The sequence below is a fragment of the Littorina saxatilis genome, linkage group LG1, assembly GCF_037325665.1.
Source record: "Littorina saxatilis isolate snail1 linkage group LG1, US_GU_Lsax_2.0, whole genome shotgun sequence".
Lineage (NCBI taxonomy): Eukaryota > Metazoa > Mollusca > Gastropoda > Littorinimorpha > Littorinidae > Littorina > Littorina saxatilis.
Window position 1 is genome coordinate 74,664,417 of NC_090245.1, and position 21,651 is coordinate 74,686,067.

The 21,651-nt window shown below is 40.9% G+C and overlaps 1 protein-coding gene across 1 annotated transcript; it reads right to left on the reverse strand.

Moving 5' to 3' along the window:
• Positions 1 to 1,574: 1,574 nt before the first annotated feature.
• Positions 1,575 to 21,630, reverse strand: LOC138979090 (small ribosomal subunit protein mS29-like). The gene is made up of 13 exons (XM_070351905.1): positions 21,537 to 21,630; positions 19,849 to 20,048; positions 17,052 to 17,153; positions 15,137 to 15,245; positions 14,328 to 14,420; positions 13,942 to 14,078; positions 13,319 to 13,393; positions 8,880 to 8,959; positions 7,957 to 8,035; positions 6,510 to 6,569; positions 6,058 to 6,150; positions 2,683 to 2,797; positions 1,575 to 1,923 (listed from the first exon to the last, which is right to left on the reverse strand). The coding sequence occupies exons 1-13, from the start codon at positions 21,613 to 21,615 to the stop codon at positions 1,838 to 1,840; spliced, it is 1,308 nt and encodes a 435-aa protein (XP_070208006.1). The 5' UTR covers positions 21,616 to 21,630; the 3' UTR covers positions 1,575 to 1,837.
• Between the last annotated feature and the right edge of the window lie 21 nt (positions 21,631 to 21,651).

Sequence of the window (21,651 nt, forward strand, 5' to 3'; positions counted from 1 at the left end):
CATGCGTTCCGCAAACTTCATGGGGCTATAAAAAACACCCATTTTCTTCCAAAATGCAGAAGCTTTTGAGAAGTCCCACAAAGGGAAATAACTCTGCCTGCCAAACAAAATTCTAGGTCAAGACTCATTGTTCATTTGGTAATTCAAACACATTAATCTTTTAATTATTATGTCGATGTTTAATTTGTTGGCATTTTTTTATAATTAGATCCGTTTTTTGAACCTATCCTTAACTTTTTTTGAAGAGTGTAGATATGATATGTTTGAATTAAAAACACGCTCAGAAAGTTAAAACGAAAAGAGGTACAGAAAAGCGTGCTATGCAGCACAGCGCAACCACTACCGCGCTAAACAGGCTCGTTAATTTCACTGCCTTTTGCACAAGCGGCGGACTACGGTTATTGTGAAAAAATGCAGTGCGTTCAGTTTCATTCTGCGAGTTCCACAGCTTGACATGTAGTAATTTCGCCTTTCGCGACTTGTTTTTAACCTAAGTTAGACCCCGCCGTCACCTTGAAAGTTGATGAAGGTCGACCATACTTGCATCATATTAGTGGCTATTTTCTTGTGAAGTTTCACGAGTCGAACTTCATAAACATCCAAGAAAAATGTCAATGTCCATTTTGTGTGTGTGGCCCATAACGGTCGTACTTGTATCAGGAACATTGTCATTTTCATTGAGTTGGTACCAAATTTGAAAAAAGAGTTAACTTCCGTTCCATGGAGCATTTACGTCAGAAATCCGACAGCTTTTTGAAGCGATACATCCTAAGAGAGCTGGGTTATACCACGCACATTGGTGTTCGAGACATAAATAGATACAACGTAACGGTCGTGACACTTGTGAAACTATGATGATGGCAAATATTATTTTGCCTTAATTGCACTTTACATTTGCTAACTTTATGGGTTAGGTAGATTTTCTCCAGCACAATAATTGGGAATGTTTTTTGTTGTTGACAGCTTTACCATTCAGCCGTGCATACATTTTTGTGATTAAATTTGGGCCACGTTTTTGACACCGTGGCGTGTTCATTGTGGCCAGAGCTTTACTTTTACAATAATTCTGTTGTGGTGTCTTGTGTGGTGTAGCTTCGAGTTCAAGCATTATGTGTTCCACATAGCGTGTGTTTAAAGTTCTCACCCTTCATCATCAACGGAAGCCACCAACATTCGTCTCCTGCTTAGGTAGTTAAGAATCAAACCCTACTCTTACCATCTTGCAGTCTGTTGCACAGTTGGCTTCATATTTAGGTGAAAGCTAGGTGTGTGTGTGGGTGTGTGTGAGTGTTTGAGTGTACACTAAAGCACTGTGATGTGTAGTATTGATTCAAATTGTGATGTCTGTCATGCATAGTACGGTTTTGTGTATAATGTGGTATAGAGTTTTAAAAATATGGCTTACACACACACACACACACACACACACACACACACACATGTGCATATATGTATGCTCACACACACACATCCAAACACATGCTCGTGAATGAACACACACACACACAAACAACCACACACACACAAAAGCAAACACACACACATACATATCACAGAACTCTTACACATACAAGACTATTTTCCTCAGTCTATTCAGTTTGACTTCTGTCAGATCAGGCATGCATCTTTATGCGACTACCTTTCTTTATGTACAACAGGAGTTAGGTTAGATTCCTCAACTCTCAACATAACCCAAGGGTTACAACTTTCTCTTACAAAAGTCTGAAAGCACACCTGTACAATCTGTTAGTGTTATTGTGTTTTCAGTGTTCAATCTGCAGTCCAATCTGTGAAAAGTTTGTCCTGGTCCACAAGTCGACAAGAATCCAAATGGTTCTCATTTTGATGAGCATATCCTCATCAGCTGGAAGGGATTCCTGTTGCTCAGAAAGATCAGTTCCTTTTTTCCCTCCTCAGTTTGAGCTGAAAATAAACAAAACCATGATTATAAAAAAAAATTTGCAGAGAGAGATTGAGACTGAACTTTATTTTACAAGGATAAAGATTTCAGGCTGGGTCTTTTTTACAAGGATAAAGATTTCAGGCTGGGCCTTTTTTACAATCTGTCCTTGGGGGGGGGGGGAGAGAGAGAGAGAGAGAGAGAGAGAGAGAGAGAGAGAGAGAGAGAGAGAGAGAGAGAGAGAGAGAGAGAGAGAGAGAGAGAGAGAGAGAGAGAGAGAGAGAGAGAGAGAGAGATCCCAGAGCACAAGGGTATTGTTTTTTACCTTACAAATTTCCTTTCATGCATAAAATAGAGAATATTAGCTGGTGAAATATGTAATGTTTGCTACATGTACCTGCCTGTATGCCTCAAAGGAGGTATACATAGTACATGTACAAGTATAACAGCCAACGTTTACATACATGTCTCATCTCCTCCCCCTCCCCTTATTCTCCTCACACACACTTCATCACCTCCCCCTTTCCTGCAACTGGCAGGGTGAAGGTACTACAGTGGAACCCCCCTTTTAAGACCTCTAAAAACTGATAGAATCAGGTCTTAAAAGGAGCTTTTGTTTTAAAGGGGGTACATTTACAAAGGACATGAACAGAAAGTCTGAGAAAACAAAGTCTTAAAAGGGAAGAAGTCTTAAATTGGTGTGTTTTAAAAGGGGGGTTTCACTGTCTAAAGAAGGTCCGTTTTAACTGATCATACCAAATGCAAAAGGTGTTCAAACTAACCTGCTTCATGCTGTATCCAGTTGCGGTCAAGGTAATACTCTATACAGCTGTAGGCTTCTTTCTCTGAGTAGTCTGGGACATGGACTGGGACAAATGGATCAAGCCACTTGTAGCCCTGAAACATGATTTTACAAGGTGTATAATGCACAGACATAGCTGGAACACCAGAAATGAATCCAAAGAACAGAGCTAAGTGCAGTGAAGATGAGCTCGTTTGTGTGAATCTGTGTGTGTGTGTGTGTGTGTGTGTTAATGTGTGTGTGTGTGTGTGTGTGTGTGTGTGTGTGTGTGTGTGTGTGTGAGAGAGAGAGAGAGAGAGAGAGAGAGAGAGAGAGAGAGAGAGAGAGAGAGAGAGAGAGAGAGAGAGAGAGAGCAATTAGGACTAGAAGAGAAAGAGAAAAAGAAATGTGTATGATCGAGTGTGCAAGCGTGTGTGTATATATAGGTTACACACTCCGAGTTCTAAATATCGTTCATATTTTCCCTAGGGTCGATTTTCAGATATTACCGAGCCTCTGGCGAGGTAATACCTGGAAATCGACCCGAGGGAAAATATGCACGATATTTAGGACGAGGTGTGTAAGCTTTTTATCCCATTACTCCGATGTTTTCATTAAAAAACACCACTTTTTGACACAAACTCTGCGAGTGCCTGTTTTCTGCTGGCCAAACCTTCAGCAACCGCAAATCGTGTCATCAAATTCATGTGCGAAACGAGAAACAAGTCCCCTTTTGTCTTTTCGGTAAACGCGCCATAAAACGTCTGCTTTTGTATTTAGTCATCAATACTGCTTAAGAAAACGAATTACAGAGATTGCGCAGTTCAATGCATTCAAAACTGTGCAGTTACCGGCCGGTTTCAGTCGGTGACCCAAGTCGGTTGTCAGAGGCATTACGCCAAAAAGACTGCGAGTGTGTGATTTTACAAGCGATGAGGATGATTGCTGAATTTGTGCTTATTCGAGCTGTTGTGCTTCAGTGCTCAAATTTGGATTACTTACTTCTTCAATCGTCATTTAGGTGAGCCTTACTTTGACGCCTGGCTTTCAGTCTTAGGCCAGTAAGTTATCTGTACATACTGTACTGCGGTAAGCTTAGATTTGTTCTGCTGGTCTATTCAATGTAGGTCAAAACTTGTAAATCTATCTGCCTGCATGATCTGAACCTACACACCGTTGTTTACTTTAAAATTGAAAAATAACACACGCAAGATCCGACCTTCTTCGCCACCTTTTATTTTAACCGTATCTCCAACTTTGTAAGTGGCAATTTCCATGTTGCTGGTCAACTTGATCAGTAAGCTTAGCCTGTATTTCTGTAGACAGATCTGCAGCAGACGACAGATGGGACAGCCTTGTTCTGTTGAACCAGATTTAGCAATCAATGCTCTAAAAGCGATAGCAAATGAACAAAACTGTAAGCATACTGTTTTAGTTTACAGCTGTCCCTGCAATGTACGGCTCCCGGCGTGAGCGGACACCTGTCATGTACGGACACATTTGCTCGGCACGGAGTGTTTTCCTTCTATATTTGCCCCCCCTTAAACGTCATACCTCCAATGTACGGACAGACCATCGTCAAATTTTCACCACAACAAAATCGATAACAGAGCAGTCCGGCTCTTGGTACAAAGATCACAGCCGCAATGGTGTGATGACAGTCACTGATAACTTGAGTGCACGTGTACCCATCAGGAGGAGGGGGGAGGGGGGGGTAGTTTTGGTCAGGAGTGGAGTACATGCGAAGATGCCAACATGAAACTGCACTGTGCTCTTTATTCTTGTCTGTTGGACATAACAACAGAAACCACATGTACAGTCGATGAAGGTCCTGAGCGAAAGAGAGTGAAAAACGGCCACAGTTCTCAGCATCGTGTGTCTGTGTGTAACCTCTTTCATTGACAAGATACTCTTGTTTCCCCTCAGCCTTGACCAGTGAGTCGGTTGCCTAATCTGTGAACCCTTCAGTTGTCTTGCTTTGTCAAAAGTTACGACACAGTCAACTGGTTTTGCTCTGAGTGAACAGTGCAGCTGGCCTCTCTGGCCACAGCCCCAAACAGTACATGGCTGGAGGGAGTGAGAGAGAGGGAGGGGGGAGGGGGGTTGGAGAGGTAGCTGGCTAAACTCTGTGGGGTGTCCGGTGTCACTACATGTCAGCAGGAAGAGCATTGGAGAGAAATAGAGAGGTGTACTCTTCCACACAATTTCCAAGCATCAGTTGTCACGGCTTGGGGTAGGCATTAGTGAGGGAGAGTGGGAGCTGTGTTATGTACAGTGTATTTCCGACTGAAAAGTCACTGCCATGCCACATGATCGGCATGCAGTCAATAAAGCCAGACAAGAAGAAAATAAATTACATGACTATGACATGCAGCTCTATCTGCTGCTATTTCTTCAAACTGGTTTTCAAGCTTATTCTTTCAAAGCATCTGCACACGCTCCTCTGTGCTGTGTTTGTGTGGCTGCTTTCGTATGTCAGTGCATGGTGAGTGTGTTCACTGCCTTGAGGATTTATTTTATCTCTTCTTTTCAACACTTTTCATACAATTATAAATCATTTTTACAGAACGTTTAAAGAAGTATTAGGAGTTTATTGTTATTGTTTAGTAGCCACAAGAAGTGATTAGCATAGACTCAATCCTGTTGTTTGTGTGTCTCTGTGTGAATGTATGGCGGAGGGGGTGGTGTGGTCACCCCTCCCGTGACCGGACACCTGCAATGTACGGACAGTTTTGCTATGGCCCAAGGGTGTCCGTTCATGAGAGGGACTGCTGTAATTCTTATTTCGTCGCTCAGGATTTTGAATCAGGATTTTGTTGTCGGGATTGATCTAAGCGGTTGCCGATGAAGAGTACTAGAGTTGCGCACCTTGAATCACTGTCTGTGTCTATCACTCTCTCTATCTCTCTCACCGCTTCGGCCAACTCATAATCTTCACTCAGCACTTTTCACCCCAGCAGATTATGTGTATTCTTTGTTGTTTTCTTTATTTCTTCAATGTTAAAATGTATGTAGATCGTTAACTAAACGTGAGTTCGACTTTTATACCGCAGAATATTTCAATCGTTTTGCTAAAAAAAGTAGTGTCCGAGTTAACGATAAATATGCCGATGACCTATATAAATTATTCAATTGTACTCCGAGATCAAAGACAATGACCAATGACAGGTGAGATCGAGACTCGGTTGTGATGGATAATCCATATGGTTGTGATGGATAATCCAGAATAATCACCTCCTCAGCTAACAGAGACAAAGAGGCAGGTCATGGGATAAGTGTGGAGATATACACATACATGCATACTTCCATTTGCTATGTGTGTCGCATGCCTCATAGTTAACATTATTCAGTGGCGTACTGAAGTGATCATACATACCTCTTTCCCCAGCAGGTAATGGGGGTAGTGTTTCTCCCTGTGATCCCTGGCATTGGCAAATGCATCCACAGAGCACACAATTGCCCCATGAGTCTGGTGAAACAATAGTTAACAACATTTTTAAAAGCCACAAAAAAACACACATTATACAGTGCATGCTGGTACATGAATATGATAGTTTCAAACTGTCCTTGCTGTTGTTGTCTGCATGAATACTCCTCAGTCTTTAATTTTAATTTCACATCTGAAATGAGGATCTTCTATAGATGGAGAAGCTTCTGAAATAAAAATGATTGTCCTAAGTTCCCGGGAACGCAGAAGAAGAAGAAGAAGAAGTCCTAAGTTCGTTTCTAAAATTAAGCTCACACATTTTCTTTTATGTTGCCACTATCTTCTTTATCAGATTCATCTGTAAGCAATGACAATAGGCAGCAAGAATTATTTTTACTTACCCAATTTGAAAGCAGCATCTTCTTATAGTTGTGAACTAATGAAAGTTGGTCTGCCGTCAGCTGAAAATGCATTAACAATCAATCAGTCGATCAGAAAACACACACAAACACACACACACAATAACACACACACACACAATAAAACACACACACACAAGTACGCATACCAATTCTCTCTCTGGGTTCTTGATGGTAGTCATGTTCCATAAAACATCAACTGGCACACACACACACACACACACACACACACACACGTGACACACACGTGACACACACACTCGTATGTGTTCTGCGCGAACTTAGAATCCGGTTTCATTCTAGAATGGACCGGGTCCAGGTTGGAATTCTAACCCTGCGCAAGTACAGGGGTGCCATTCTAGAATGAAACCCTTGAATAAAGGGGGCCGTAATGTTTGTAGGTAAGACAGAGTTGTCTTCCCTTGAATTATCTCCACCTGCACCTTCCCTTTGATAAAATGGGGCTGATTTGTCTACCCCTGAAAAAAATCCTTTGGCGATCTTGCGATGTCATGTCATGTCAAGAAAGTTGACACTCCTGAGTACGCAATAAACAAAGGCAGACCATAGCAAGGGGGACTACCAGGGCGGTATTGTTTGCAGGGCAGTTGTTTTTGTGATGAGAGCCGGTTGCGGCCGCTTGCAATGTCAGCGCTGTCTCCCTCTCGGAAATGTCCGGTTTTTTGACAATTGTTTTGACAGACAGACAGACAGACGGTCAGACCGACTAACCGACAGACAGACCAACAGAAGGACAGAGTGAGTTATAGAGCTGTTGTCACAGGTTTAAAAAAAAGTTGACATTATATCTTCACAATTCAGAAGACCAACTTCATGTGTATGAATAAGATTAAAAGTTACAAGCGAGATCGGCAAAACACTGTCAGTCCGGAAATTTCCGTTCGTAGCGATCAGTGCTGAGTGTCTCTCAAAATCGTAATCACTTTCAGAACATCACAATCCCAATTCACGATGTCTTTGAGTAAAGTGTAAAAAACCCGAAAAAAACACCCAACCAAACACACAAAAAACAAAAACAAACAGAAAATCCACATTTGTGGCTTTGGTTGTGTGATAGTCTAACTGAAATGACCATTCCAACTTGGACCCAAATTCCAACCTTGCGCACGGCCGATTCTAGAATGGACCAGCAACAAGGGTTTCATTCTAGAATGGCACCCCTGTACTTGCGCAGGGTTAGAATTCCAACCTGGACCCGGTCCATTCTAGAATGAAACCGGATTCTAAGTTCGCGCAGAACATATGCATACCAATTCTCTCTCTGGGCTCTTGATGGTAGTCATGTTCCAGAAAACATCAACTAGCACACACACACACACACACACACACACACACACACACACACAAACACACACACACAATAACACACACACACACACTCATGTGACACACACACACACATGCATACCAATTCTCTCTCTGGGTTCTTGATGGTAGTCATGTTCCAGAAAGCATTAACTCCGTCCACTGCTACCAACACCTTGATTCTGAAACATCATTAACACTACAAAACATGAGACATGCAAGGAAATATTAACTCTCATCCTATTGAAATATTACAACATTCATTAAAAATATCAAATGAAACTGAAAGACAAGACATGGTTACTTCAGGCATGGGAATTAAAAATTGTAAAAAGGCTAAAAATTTTTAAGTAATAACAAAATCGACGGCGCGAAGCACCTAGCCTTACTAGGGGGGTCCGGGGGGGCATGCCCCCCCGGAATTTTTTTCTCTCCAAAGAACCCAAATGGTGCAATTTGGTGTCATCTTAGCTCCAAGTTTGCCATTTAATTCAGTTTTTATAACCATTTTTGCCTCCCCCATTTTTTTTTTCGGCGGAACAAAAAAACAATTCGGCGGAAATTTGCCTTTCGGCGGACAATTCCCATTTCTGTTACTTATAAAACATTTAATTCAAAACAGAATAAAAAAAATACACACACAAAAACAGACACTGTCGGTTACAAGCGATACCAACACATGCACAGCCTCAGACTGACCTAACATGTAATTTTTCACAACTGAGAATGTGAAATGACAATTTCACAGAGGCAAACTTCATTCTCAAAACTCTTTGTCATTTCCTCAGGAGGCATGAATAGGAAGTGACAGAATTTGTATGTGATGTCATTATTCACACTGTCAAATCTTCTCAAATTTTGTTTATCATCACAAGTCATATTGACCATTTCATACTGTGTTCACATTTAAATAAAAAGAAAACATGTTTACATTCCATGAGTAACCAGGCCAAGTCTGACATTAGCAGTCTACCTTTTTTGGATTTTTTCCGAAAAATAAAAGGTAAGAGATAAAAAAAAACTTACTTGTGCATGGCTGCCTGGTTACGAACTTCCTTCAAGATTGCCCCAACACAGTCTGATGCAAACTTCATCCTGTTCAAACCCTTATTCACACAAAACAAACACCAGATGAATCATGTGAAAAAAAATTGGCAGATTTATTATTTTCCGACACAAGAGCATGAAATTGTACACCTACAAAAACAAAACAAAACCCCCCAATGAAAACAACCCCCACAAAGAAAAACAAGTCGCGTAAGGCGAAAATACAATATTTAGTCAAGTAGCTGTCGAACTTACAGAATGAAACTGAACGCAACGCAACGCAGCAAGACCGTATACTCGTAGCATCGTCACTCCACCGCCCGTGGCAAAGGCAGTGCCCGTGGAATTGACAATGTAGCGGGAGAGCCCTACTAGCTCAGAGTTGCAGGTACTCAGTGACCCCACCTTCCTTCTAGTCACCCCCACCTTTCCTGTAGATACCCCCATCCCCTCCCTCACAGCCAGCCCACAGCGATCACAGAAGATTAGTACCGAGTCTTTGAGAGACTATAAAAGAGGCCGGCTCTGCGAGTCTCGTCAGTCAGCGCTGAATAAGTGCTTGCTCTCTTTCCCTCGTCTTTTTCTCTCTCTTTCTTACACGCTGCACAAGTGTGTACTATGTCTCTGTTTCGTAGTTCGTTTTGTCTCTCAGCGTTGAACAAATGCTGTGTGTTTTGCTTGTTTGTTGTCTCTCAGCGTTGAACAAATGCTGTGTGTCTTGCTTGTTTGTTGTCTCTCAGCGTTGAACAAATGCTGTGTGTTTTGCTTGATCGTTGTCTCTCAGCGTTGAACAAATGCTGTGTGTTTTGCTTGTTTGTTGTCTCTCAGCGTTGAACAAATGCTGTGTGTTTTGCTTGTTTGTTGTCTCTCAGCGTTGAACAAATGCTGTGTGTCTTGCTTGTTTGTTGTCTCTCAGCGTTGAACAAATGCTGTGTGTCTTGCTTGTTTGTTGTCTCTCAGCGTTGAACAAATGCTGTGTGTTTTGCTTGTTTGTTGTCTCTCAGCGTTGAACAAATGCTGTGTGTCTTGCTTGTTTGTTGTCTCTCAGCGTTGAACAAATGCTGTGTGTCTTGCTTGTTTGTTGTCTCTCAGCGTTGAACAAATGCTGTGTGTTTTGCTTGTTTGTTGTCTCTCAGCGTTGAACAAATGCTGTGTGTTTTGCTTGTTTGTTGTCTCTCAGCGTTGAACAAATGCTGTGTGTCTTGCTTGATCGTTGTCTCTCAGCGTTGAATAAAATTAATGCTGTGTGTTTTGCTTGATCGTTGTCTTTCAGCGTTGCATTTAAATGCTGAACGTTTGCATGTTCGTTCTGTCTTTCAGTGTTGAGTCTACGTGTTGTTGCCGTGTCTGTCTTGTGTGTGAAACAGAGCCAGCAGGAACGAGATAGGCATACATAAGAAAGGAGCCGTAGGTGTTAGTTATTAATCGGAGTTAGGGTAAACGCTAGGTAAGACTGATTGAAGGATTGTTTGGTGCTTTGTTTGATGGGTTTGTTACTTGCTTTTCATGTAATATAGTGTAAAATAAAACCTTGTAACTGTTTCCTATGAGTTATGGTGAACATCACTGTACGTACGAGAGGTGAGCGTGAACATGCGTGTGTCGGTGAACGAACGTAAGTGTGTGAGCTTGCTTTCGTGTCATGTATTGTAACTTCTGCCTCTCCTTGACTGTTGTCCTGTAAACATGTGTTGTTAAAACTGTACTGTACGTGGCAAACTCTAACATCCAAAACACATATCACAATATTTATGTAACACACAGTCTAGATCACTAAGAAACACACAGGGTTTCCTCTGAATACCGAGGTCGGCTAGTATTGTAGGCACATGTATTGAACACAACGCGAGGCATAGACTAGACTGATTGTGCAGCTACATTACATAGGGCTAGAGTAAAGGTTGCTCTCCTCGGCAATCTTCAGCCTCCCCCTGAGAACAATTAATGAGGATACGGACCCTCTCAGTCTAGGGCTCCGGTTACAACAAGAAGAGCGGGGTATTCGTTGCGCTGAGAAGGATAGCACGCTTTTCTCTTCGTTTTAACTTTCTGAGCGTGTTTTTAATCCAAACATATCATATCTACATATTTTTGGAATCAGGAACCGACAAGGAATAAGATGAAAGTGTTTTTAAATTGATTTCGAAAAAAAATATTTTGATAATAATTTTTATATATTTAATTTTCAGAGCTTGTTTTTAATCCGAATATAACATATTTATATGTTTTTGGAATCAGCAAATGATGGAGAATAAGACACATGTAAATTTGGATCGTTTTATAAATTTTTATTTTTTTTTACAATTTTCAGATTTTTAATGACCAAAGTCATTAATTAATTTTTAAGCCACCAAGCTGAAATGCAATACCGAACCCCGGGCTTCGTCGAAGATTACTTGACCAAAATTTCAACCAATTTGGTTGAAAAATGAGGGCGTGACAGTGCCGCCTCAACTTTCACGAAAAGCCGGATATGACGTCATCAAAGACATTTATCAAAACAAGAAGGGCAAAGCCCATACGACTCACATGCTTGACCTCGACCTTTAGGGTAACTAAACCTAGCAATGACATCATACACTAAGAACTGCTTTACACATTTTTCCTACCAAAATACATGTGACCTTGACCCAAGGTCAAGGTCATCCAAGGTCATGCAACACAAAGCTGTTAATTCAAGACATAGGAAGTACAATGGTGCTTATTGGCTCTTTCTACCATGAGATATGGTCACTTTTAGTGGTTCACTACATTATTTTGGTCACATTTCATAAGGGTCAAAGTGACCTTGACCTTGATCATATGTGACCAAATGTGTCTCATGATGAAAGCATAACATGTGCCCCACATAATTTTTAAGTTTGAAACAGTTATCTTCCATAGTTCAGGGTCAAGGTCACTTCAAAATATGTATACAATCCAACTTTGAAGAGCTCCTATGACCTTGACCTTGAAGCAAGGTAAACCAAACTGGTATCAAAAGATGGGGCTTACTTTGCCCTATATATCATATGTAGGTGAGGTATTCAATCTCAAAAACTTCAGAGAAAATGGGAAAAATGTGAAAAATAGCTGTTTTTTAGGCAACATTTATGGCCCCTGCGACCTTGACCTTGAAGCAAGGTCAAGATGCTATGTATGTTTTTTGGGGCCTTGTCATCATACACCATCTTGCCAAATTTGGTACTGATAGACTGAATAGTGTCCAAGAAATATCCAACGTTAAAGTTTTCCGGACGTCCGGACGTCCGGACGGACGTACGACTCGGGTGAGTACATAGACTCACTTTTGCTTCGCATGTGAGTCAAAAATGAAAAAAACATTCGGGGATTTCATACCCAGGAACTCTCATGTCAAATTTCATAAAGATCGGTCCAGTAGTTTAGTCTGAATCGCTCTACACACACACACACACACACACGCACACACACACACACACGCACACACACACACACACACGCACGCACATACACCACGACCCTCGTTTCGATTCCCCCTCGATGTTAAAATATTTAGTCAAAACTTGACTAAATATAAAAAGGTTGAAATACGGAAGAGGGGAGAAGAAGGTTGAGAGGGGCATACATAGTAAGACTAAAACTGAGGAAGGGGAGGGGTACAGATACACTGAAACTGGGAAAGGGGAAGGGGAAGGGTATAGATAGACTAAAACTGGGGAAGAGAATAGGTAAAGATAGACTGAGACTGGTGAAGGGGATAGGTATAGGTCGAGAGACTGAAACTGGCAAGGGGATACGTAAAGATCGACTAAAACTGTGGAAAGGGAGGGGTTTAGGTAGAGACTTGAACTGGGGAAGGAGATAAAATTAGATAGACTGAAACTGGGAAAGGGGAGTGGTATAGTCAGAGAGACTGAAACTGGGAAAGGGGAGTGGTATAGGCAGAGAGACTGAAACTGGGAAAGGGGAGTGGTATAGGCAGAGAGACTGAAACTGGGAAAGGGGAGTGGTATAGGCAGAGAGACTGAAACTGGGAAAGGGGAGTGGTACAGGCAGAGAGACTGAACTGAAACTGGGAAAGGGGAGTGGTATAGGCAAAGAGACTGAAACTGGGAAAGGGGAGAGGTATAGGCAGAGAGACTGAAACTGGGGAAGGGGAGGTGTGGTGGCGCTGGAGATTGAGGTGGGTGCACAAAGAACTTGAAAGGTTACAAAATAACAAATATATCATGGCAACTTGAAACTGAGAGTAGATCTTAGACCAAAAAGAGAAAACAGAAATCCAAGCACACATAAGACGACAGTTCAGACTTCTCAACCAAAAGGCTAGAAGATTTACAGTAGAAAATATTTCTTATGCCATACTACGTTTTTTTAGTTTACTGAAGCAGTGAAAATACATCACAATACTGCTTGTTTCTGTGTTTCATATGAGAGAGAACAAAAACGTGACTCACAAATTCCACAATTTCGTTGAGTGGGCTCCCTTCTTCTGCTGTTTCTCGCTTTGTCCAGACATACCGCTGACTCAGCTGCAATCATTCAAAAGATACACGTCATCTAAAGGGTAATAAATGTTCTTGACATGAATCTGTCATGACCAGGTTTTAGGAACTGCTGACTTCGCATAGCAACAGAATACTTCATCGATTCTGCGGACAATCTACTTTATCCTGACTTCAGACCAATCTCTGGAAGGCAAAAGGCCTTCAATGCATCACCATGGTTAGGCCCCCAAAAAAAGATTTTTGTCAATTTTGATTTTTATTTTCATTTTTGAAGGGTCAAAAGTCGAGAGGAGAAAAACAGGGTCAGCTGGGAAAAAAATAGAATTTTTGTTCTTGGCATTATGATCTGTGCTTTGGACAATATCAGTGTAGTTAATGAGATCCACAAATGCAAAGGGCTGAAAATCTGATCTTCTCATGCTTAGATTAAAAACAAGGCCCCCTCCCAAAAGTAAATACATTAATGCATAAAATACAATAGAATGGATAACCAAATCAAATCAAATAATATAAATAAATAAATGAATCAATCAATAAGTAAGTAGGGACAGTAACTTAGTAAGACTGTTTACCTTGATGTCCCTGACAAAGTCTGCATTCTGTGAGCGGAAGTTGACCAACCATTCAGCAGCCTCTACAGGGAGGTCGATGCGGCCAGCTTTGTGTGGTGATGGAGACGTTTCATGATACCGACAGTTCCAGTCTGATGCTGAGGGAATAAAATGTAATCAATATTAGTTGCGGGCCGAGCTACAGAAGTATCACAGTGTTTTTCACTCTATAATACTTTTTTGTTCTCCCGCACGCACACTTGCATATATATATGCAAGCATGTGGACACAGACGCTCACGCACACACATAAATACACAGAGTGGTTCTAACATCAGACAACCAATCACATAATGTTTTCAAGTAAGTATGACCAGACATGCAAACCTGAGTCAACGTAACACTTACGCCATGGTGCATGCAGAATCAACCACTTGTTGCGATAGCAGTAGTGGATAATGTGAGCCATGGTGAGTGTTTTGCCGCTGCCATTGTTACCATCTGAGCTGAAGTCAAGGGTCAGTTCTCTATCAGTATCACCCACTATGCAGAATAAGCCAAGCAGAAATAGGCATGTCGTCCCTCATGTTAAATGTCTGCAGCTCACCGATACTAGCTATGTAACTAATTAAGCACACAAAAAGTTAAACGTTTTTGTCTCCAAACATTAAAGGCATGTTAGAGTGATCAAAAATACCAGCTGTGTTGATGATAACACAGCAAGTCATAAATCCATAAACTGCAGTACTGCTGATATTACCCCAGCACAGCCATTGTTGAATAACTAACGCAGAACAAGTTAGTCTTCTTCTTCGTTCCTGGACTGAAACTCCCACGTCTTTTATGTATATGACTGTTTTTATCCCCCCGCTTTCGGGGAAAGCATGCTGGGTATTTTCATGTTTTTATAACCCAACGAACTCTGGCATTGATTACAGGATTTTTTCATTGCGCACCTGGTCTTGTGCTTGAGTGTAAACACAAAGGGGGATAAGGCACTAGCAGGTGTGCACATAAGTTGACCTGGGAGATAAGAAAAATCTCCACCTTTAACCCACCAGACGCGAACAGGATTCGAACCCACGACCTTCCGCTTAGGAGGCTGGCGTCTTATCCACAAGGCCATTGCACCCGTCAGCAAGTTAGTTAACGCTTAGAATCTTACATAGCAGGAAGCCTTATGTTGCAGAGAGTAACACTGCTAGAAGAAAGGATACAGAGCAAGAAGCGAGGAGCTGGGTGGTTCAGGTCCAAGTGTTTCAAGCAGTCTATCACCTCAAGCGCTGGTTTACGTACCATGAAACATGTCTCGTTGAAGGTTTTGACCTGAAAACAACAAGAAAAACATGTACAGGTTAAACATATACAGACAAGATAAGCCAGGAATTGTGTGTTGGTTGCCTCAGACTTGTCTGTCTGTCTGGCAACACTTGCATGCTTGTGTGTATCTGCTTGCATGTGTACATGTATTTACTCGTATCTATATATATATACGACTAGTGTCTGTGTGTCTGTCTGTGTATCTGTGTGTCTGTGTGTCTGTGCGCGATGCACGGCCAAAGTTCTCGATGGATCTGCTTCAAATTTGGTGGGCATATTCAAGTAGACCCGGGACACGACACAACCTGGTCGATATTTCAACACGTGCTCTCAGCGCGCAGCGCGGAACCGATTTTGGTTCCACCTCAGCTATTTTGGTTCCACCTCAGCTTACCCGGGCCCCCATACCGACACACCATAGCCGCTACACCACATCACAACGCCAAAGTTCTCGGTGGATCTTTTTCAAATTTGGACACCGTATTCAGCTACACCCCGGACACAATATCATCGATGAGATATTTCAACACGTGCTCTCAGCGCGCAGCGCTGAACTCATTTTCGTTTTTGTGTTCATTTCACCATTATAAGTAACTCTTCCTTATCTTCTCCAGTGTTTGGCGTTTATCTCCCTTCCTTCGTGTGGCTTTCCCGTTCAGTTGTAAGTTACTATTATTTTTAGAATGTCACTGCGCTGTCCACTGCGCTGTCCACAACGCTTCCCTTGCACCCGTAAGTTGTTCTTACTGTCAAAGTGAAAAGGTCGAATCAATTTATAGCCACGCGAAAAATACACTCTCACCTATCTCTATATATTTATAGATACAGATATGCATATATATATACGGCTTCTCTGTGTGTGTGTGTGTTTGTGTGTGTGTGTGGGCAAAAACCTATGTATTATAGAGTTCTGTTTGTGATGGGGTCTAGCGGCTTTTGTCTGTCTGTATGTTCTGGCATGTGAGAAGCCACAGCAGATGATATAGGGCTAAGAAATAAGCTCAAAAATTCTCAATCCCGTTTGACAGGACTTCGCCTTTCAAAGGTGATTGTGGTGAACCGCCACGCTGTCTGTCTCTGTCGCGCCGTTCACCCCAAATTCCCGTTTCTGAGGTACTATTTTTAGAATGTCACTGCGCTGTCCAGAACGCTTCCCTTGCACCCGTAAGTTGTTCTTACTGTCAAAGTGAAAAGGTCGAATCAATTTATAGCCACGCAAAAAATACACTCTCACCTATCTCTATATATTTATAGATATAGATATACATATATATATATACGGCTTCTCTGTGTGTGTGTTTGTGTGTGTGTGTGTGGGAAAAAACCTGTTGATTGTAGAGTTCTGTTTGTGATGGGGTCTAGCGGCTTTCGTCTGTCTGTATGTTCTGGCATTTGAGAAGCCACAACAGATAATATAGGGCTAAGAAATAAGCTCTAAAATGCTCAATCCCGTTTGACAGGACTTCGCTTGCAGAGGTGATTGTGATGAACCGCCACGCTGTCTGTCTCTGTCTCGCGATTCACCCCGGCGAAGCCGGGTATTCCTCTAGTATATAATATATGCATGTAAACATTTTAATGCGTTTTTTCAGTGTTGTTCCCAGAACAAGAGGATAATAGGTCGTTCCGACCTGGACTGAAAATATATAAAGGTCCAAGAGTCCTAGCTACAAAAAAAACTTTCAGTCAGAAGAGCTCTTAAATTAGTAAATGTCAAAACTGTCCGAAATTCGACCGAACAGGGTGTGATCAATTTCAAATCTACTGTCTCTCTCAAATGAAGAAGCTCTTACTGCCACCATGTATACTAACCTGTCTGGTAAACTGAACAGACAAGCCTTTCTGAAAAAGTCGTTTGACTTCTCCTTCTGGCACGGTGTAGAATAGGCCCTCTTGAGCCGAAGACTGTTGTATCTGAAAAGAAAAGAAAACAAGTCGCGTAAGGCGAAATTACTACATTTAGTCAAGCTGTGGAACTCACAGAATGAAACTGAACGTAGTCCGCCGCTAGTGCAAAAGGCAGTGAAAGTGACGAGCCTGTTTGGCGCGGTAGCGATTGCGCTGTGCTTCATAGCACGCTTTACTGTACCTCTCTTCGTTTTAACTTTCTGAGCGTGTTTTTAATCCAAACATATCATATCTATATGTTTTTGGAATCAGGAACCGACAAGGAATAAGATGAAATAGTTTTTAAAACGATTTAGGAAATTTAATTTTGATCATAATTTTTATATTTTTAATTTTCAGAGCTTGTTTTTAATCCAAATATAACATATGTATATGTTTTTGGAATCAGAAAATGATGAAGAATAAGATGAAATTGTTTTTGGATCGTTTGATAAAAAAATAATTTTAATTACAAGTTTCCGATTTTTAATGACCAAACTCACTCATTAGTTTTTAAGCCACCAAGTTGAAATGCAATACCAAACCCCGGCCTTCGTCGAAGATTGCTTTGCCAAAATTTCAATCAATTTAATGGAAAAATGAGGGTGAGACAGTGCCGCCTCAACTTTTACAAAAAGCCGGATATGACGTCATCAAAGGTATTTATCGAAAAAAAGAAAAAAACGTCCGGGGATATCATACCCAGGCACTCTCATGTCAAATTTCATAAAGATCAGCCCAGTAGTTTAGTCTGAATCGCTCTACACACACACACAGACATACAGACAGACAGACACAGACACACACACACACACACATACACCACGACCCTCGTCTCGATTCCCCCCTCTATGTTAAAACATTTAGTCAAAACTTGACTAAATGTAATGAACATAAATGTTATTATCAAACATACAAACTGGTATATATCAGAAATTATACTTTACAACTTTCTTACAACAGAGTATTTCAGAATTGTCTAGATGATACGGTAACTGAATTTACATTAAGAAGAAAAACAAATGCTCATATTACTCACCTTTGTCTTATGCTATTTGAATCAGAAATTATGTGGCGCTCTAGCTCCATAAACATTTAAGAAAATGATAAATTCTGACTTATTGACCTGAACTTGACCCCTTGTGACCTTGAAATGTGAACAAGATCAACCAGACTTAGGTCATGTCTAGAGATCAAACCCTGGAAGCATGTGAATTTTCAAAGATGTAGCTTCAAAGACATGAACAAAAATGGTGATTTCCTTTTTTTTTTTACCAGAACTTGACCCCACTGTGCCCTTGAAATTTGATGAAGGTCAACAAGACTTGCTTCATATTTGTAGGTCATCAAACCATAGGAGTGTGTGAAATTCTAGCTCTAGCTTCATGCACATCAAAGAAAATGAAAATGTTCCAGTTTTGACCTGAAAAAGAAAAGTTGTGACCTTGAAATGTGGCTACAGTCTACCATGCTTGCGTCATGTCTGAAGGACATCAGCCTCTAAAAGAATGTGACGTTTTTTTAAGTTTTACCCTTATAAATATTTGACAAATGGATAATTTTCAATTTGGTCACCCACACTTGACCCCACTGTGACCTTGGAATTTGATACAGGTCAATCAAACTTACATCGTGTCTGGAGATCATCAAAATCTGGCAGTGTGTAAAATTTTAAAAGGTATAGCTTCAATTACATCCGAGAAAATCTCGACGTTAATTTTTTCTTTATTGGACTTGAATCCTCAAGTGAGTAAAAAACAAGTCGCGTAAGGCGAAATTACTACATTTAGTCAAGCTGTCGAACTCACGGAATGAAACTGAACGCACTGTATTTTTTTCACCAAGACAGTACAGCTTCGTCAATCCCCGCGAGAAGGAAATCGCTCACCTCCCACGTGCAAAACGCAGTGATATGCACACGCCAGAAGAGCGCGGAAAGCAGGAAAGCGCGCTTTCTGTATTCGTGTTAACTTTCTGAGCTTGTTTTGAATACAACCTATCATATCTATATGTTTTTGGAATCAGGAAACAATAAAGAATAAGATGAAATCATTTTTGGATCGATTTCTTAAATTTTAATCGTAAGACTAATTAATCTATTTTCGTTAATTGTGATTACATTTTAAGAGTAAACATAACATGTATATAATTTTAGATTCAGAATGTCATGAAGAATACGATGCAATCAATTTTAAATCTGTTTGCGAAAAATTGATTTTAATGACAACTTTAATGAGCAAACTCATTAATCAATTTGTAAGCCTCCAAGCTGAAATGCAATACCAAAGTCCGGGCGTCGTCGAAGATTACTTGACCAAAATTTCAACCAATTTGGTTTAAAAATGAGAGCGTGACAGTGCCGCCTCAACTTTCACGAAAAGCCAGATATGACGTCATCAAAGACATTTATCAAAAAAATGAAAAAAACGTCTGGGGATATCATACCCAGGAACTCCCACTAAAATTTCATGAAGATTGGTCTAGTAGTTTTCTCTAAATTGCTCTTCACACACCACGTACACCCTCGTCTCGATTCCCCCCTCTACGTTAAAACATTTAGTCAAAACTTGACTAAATGTAAAAAGAATCTACCTGGCAGCTAAAGCACAAAGAGTTTAAGTGAAAAGTATGCAGTGCAGACTGAGAGCTTTATTTGATTTCAATACATTTTGCAAGAACCCCAAGCCTTCTGATTCTATATCATTTTAAAAGTATGTCTCACAGGGTCATCTTCCTCCGTTCTAAAAACTGTGTGAACGTTGACAGGTTGCCGCCTTGCATCAGAAGCAGCTTGAAATTGTTCAGCAAGATTGGAAAGTTGTCTGCATGGCAACAAGAGCGGTTTTCTTGAAGAACCAATAGGATTGTGAAGTTTCTTTGCAGTGAGCCTTAAGCATGTGGTTCTCTCTCCAGCGGTCCCCACTAAAAAGAAAGAAAAAACCGGAGCAAAGGAGTGCAATAGCCAAGTGGTTACCGTAACTCATCGAAATTACGCGTGGAAGGTTCAGGCTTCAAATCCTGACTCTGCATAGTCATATGTACACGCAATCACAATTGAATTAAGATCAAGTTGGCACAGAAGAGTCTGCAATCTATGTCGCATGTCCGAGATTGGTGGGTAACAAAAACACATAAATGTAGGGGGAAAACCCACCTGTGCAAAAGCATGAGTGTACATGGGAGTTGCAGCCCATGAATGCAGAAGAAGAAGAAGAAGAAGAGCAAAGGAGTTACTTTTGATTGTACTAAAAACATACAGGTGCCACATTCATTCAAGTACAAATACTGAAATAGGGAGAAAACACAGTGAAAAAGTAAAATAAAAAAATATAAAAATAGAAAATCAAAACTTGACTAAATGTAAAAAGGTCAAATTGTACATGTGTTATGTAACTGCAAGCACAGAAAACATTTTCATTAGGCCAAGAGAAAGACTATCTCTTTTGTCTACACGGCTGAAGCATGTGCCTTTATTTTTAATTGCCAGCCAGCCCTCCACATGACACTTTCTTTCTTTCTTTATTTGGTGTTTAACGTCGTTATCAACCGTTCAAGGTTATATCGCGACGGGGAAAGGGGGGGGGGGGGGGGATGGGATAGAGCCACTTGTTAATTGTTTCTTGTTCACAAAAGCACTAATCAAAAAATTGCTCCAGGGGCTTGCAACGTCCACATGACACGCCGCTCAGTAACACAAACAAAAGAGCTCAATAAAACATTTTTTGAAATAACTCTGTTGGGTTTGTATGGGTTGTGGAAGAGTGAATACCCTTGTGTTTCCTCTGACAACCACTGGAAGGGCCAATCACTTGCGAGGGGTGTGTCAGAAACAAGTGGACAGGAGGACAACCATGTTTCTGATACACCCCTCGCTAGTGATTGGCCCCTCCAATGTTTGAAGACAAACAGACTGGTTGAAGATCAGTGAACGTAACGTTTTGCATTGTTATAAATATAACGTTCCAATAGCATACCTTTCTTGTTTTTTTTAATTTTGACAGTGAAGTCAATGAACAAAATGAGTAGGATGGGTGACACTGACACTTATCATATCATATCATTCATATCATACTTAATACTACAACTTACATAAATTCAAAATGAGCATGCATTATAACAGACCCACATACAATTTGCAATATAACCAATCTTTGCAAAAAGGCCGCGAGGACTCATTGTCCCTTTCAACTATACCTATTCCTTGTGCCTAGGGTCACCTGAAATTCCCTGTGACTGTCCAAATAAGGGAGATAATCAAGAGGACAAAAGAGGAGAGGATAAGCTGCCACAGAGGTCGACTGCATGAAAACCCAGTTTCTCAACCAAAAAGTCCACATTACTTTAAATAATTTTGACTATCCATTGGATTTAGCCTTGTTTTTGAGTGAAATAAATAAAATCAACCAATACCCGAGTTATTCCGAGTGAGCAATGACCCCAAACGATAGATTGATCTTCCCAAATGCTGTGCTTTCATGGGGGCGTCCATCTTGTTCGTAAGGCTCCTGGGTAATTATTTATTAGA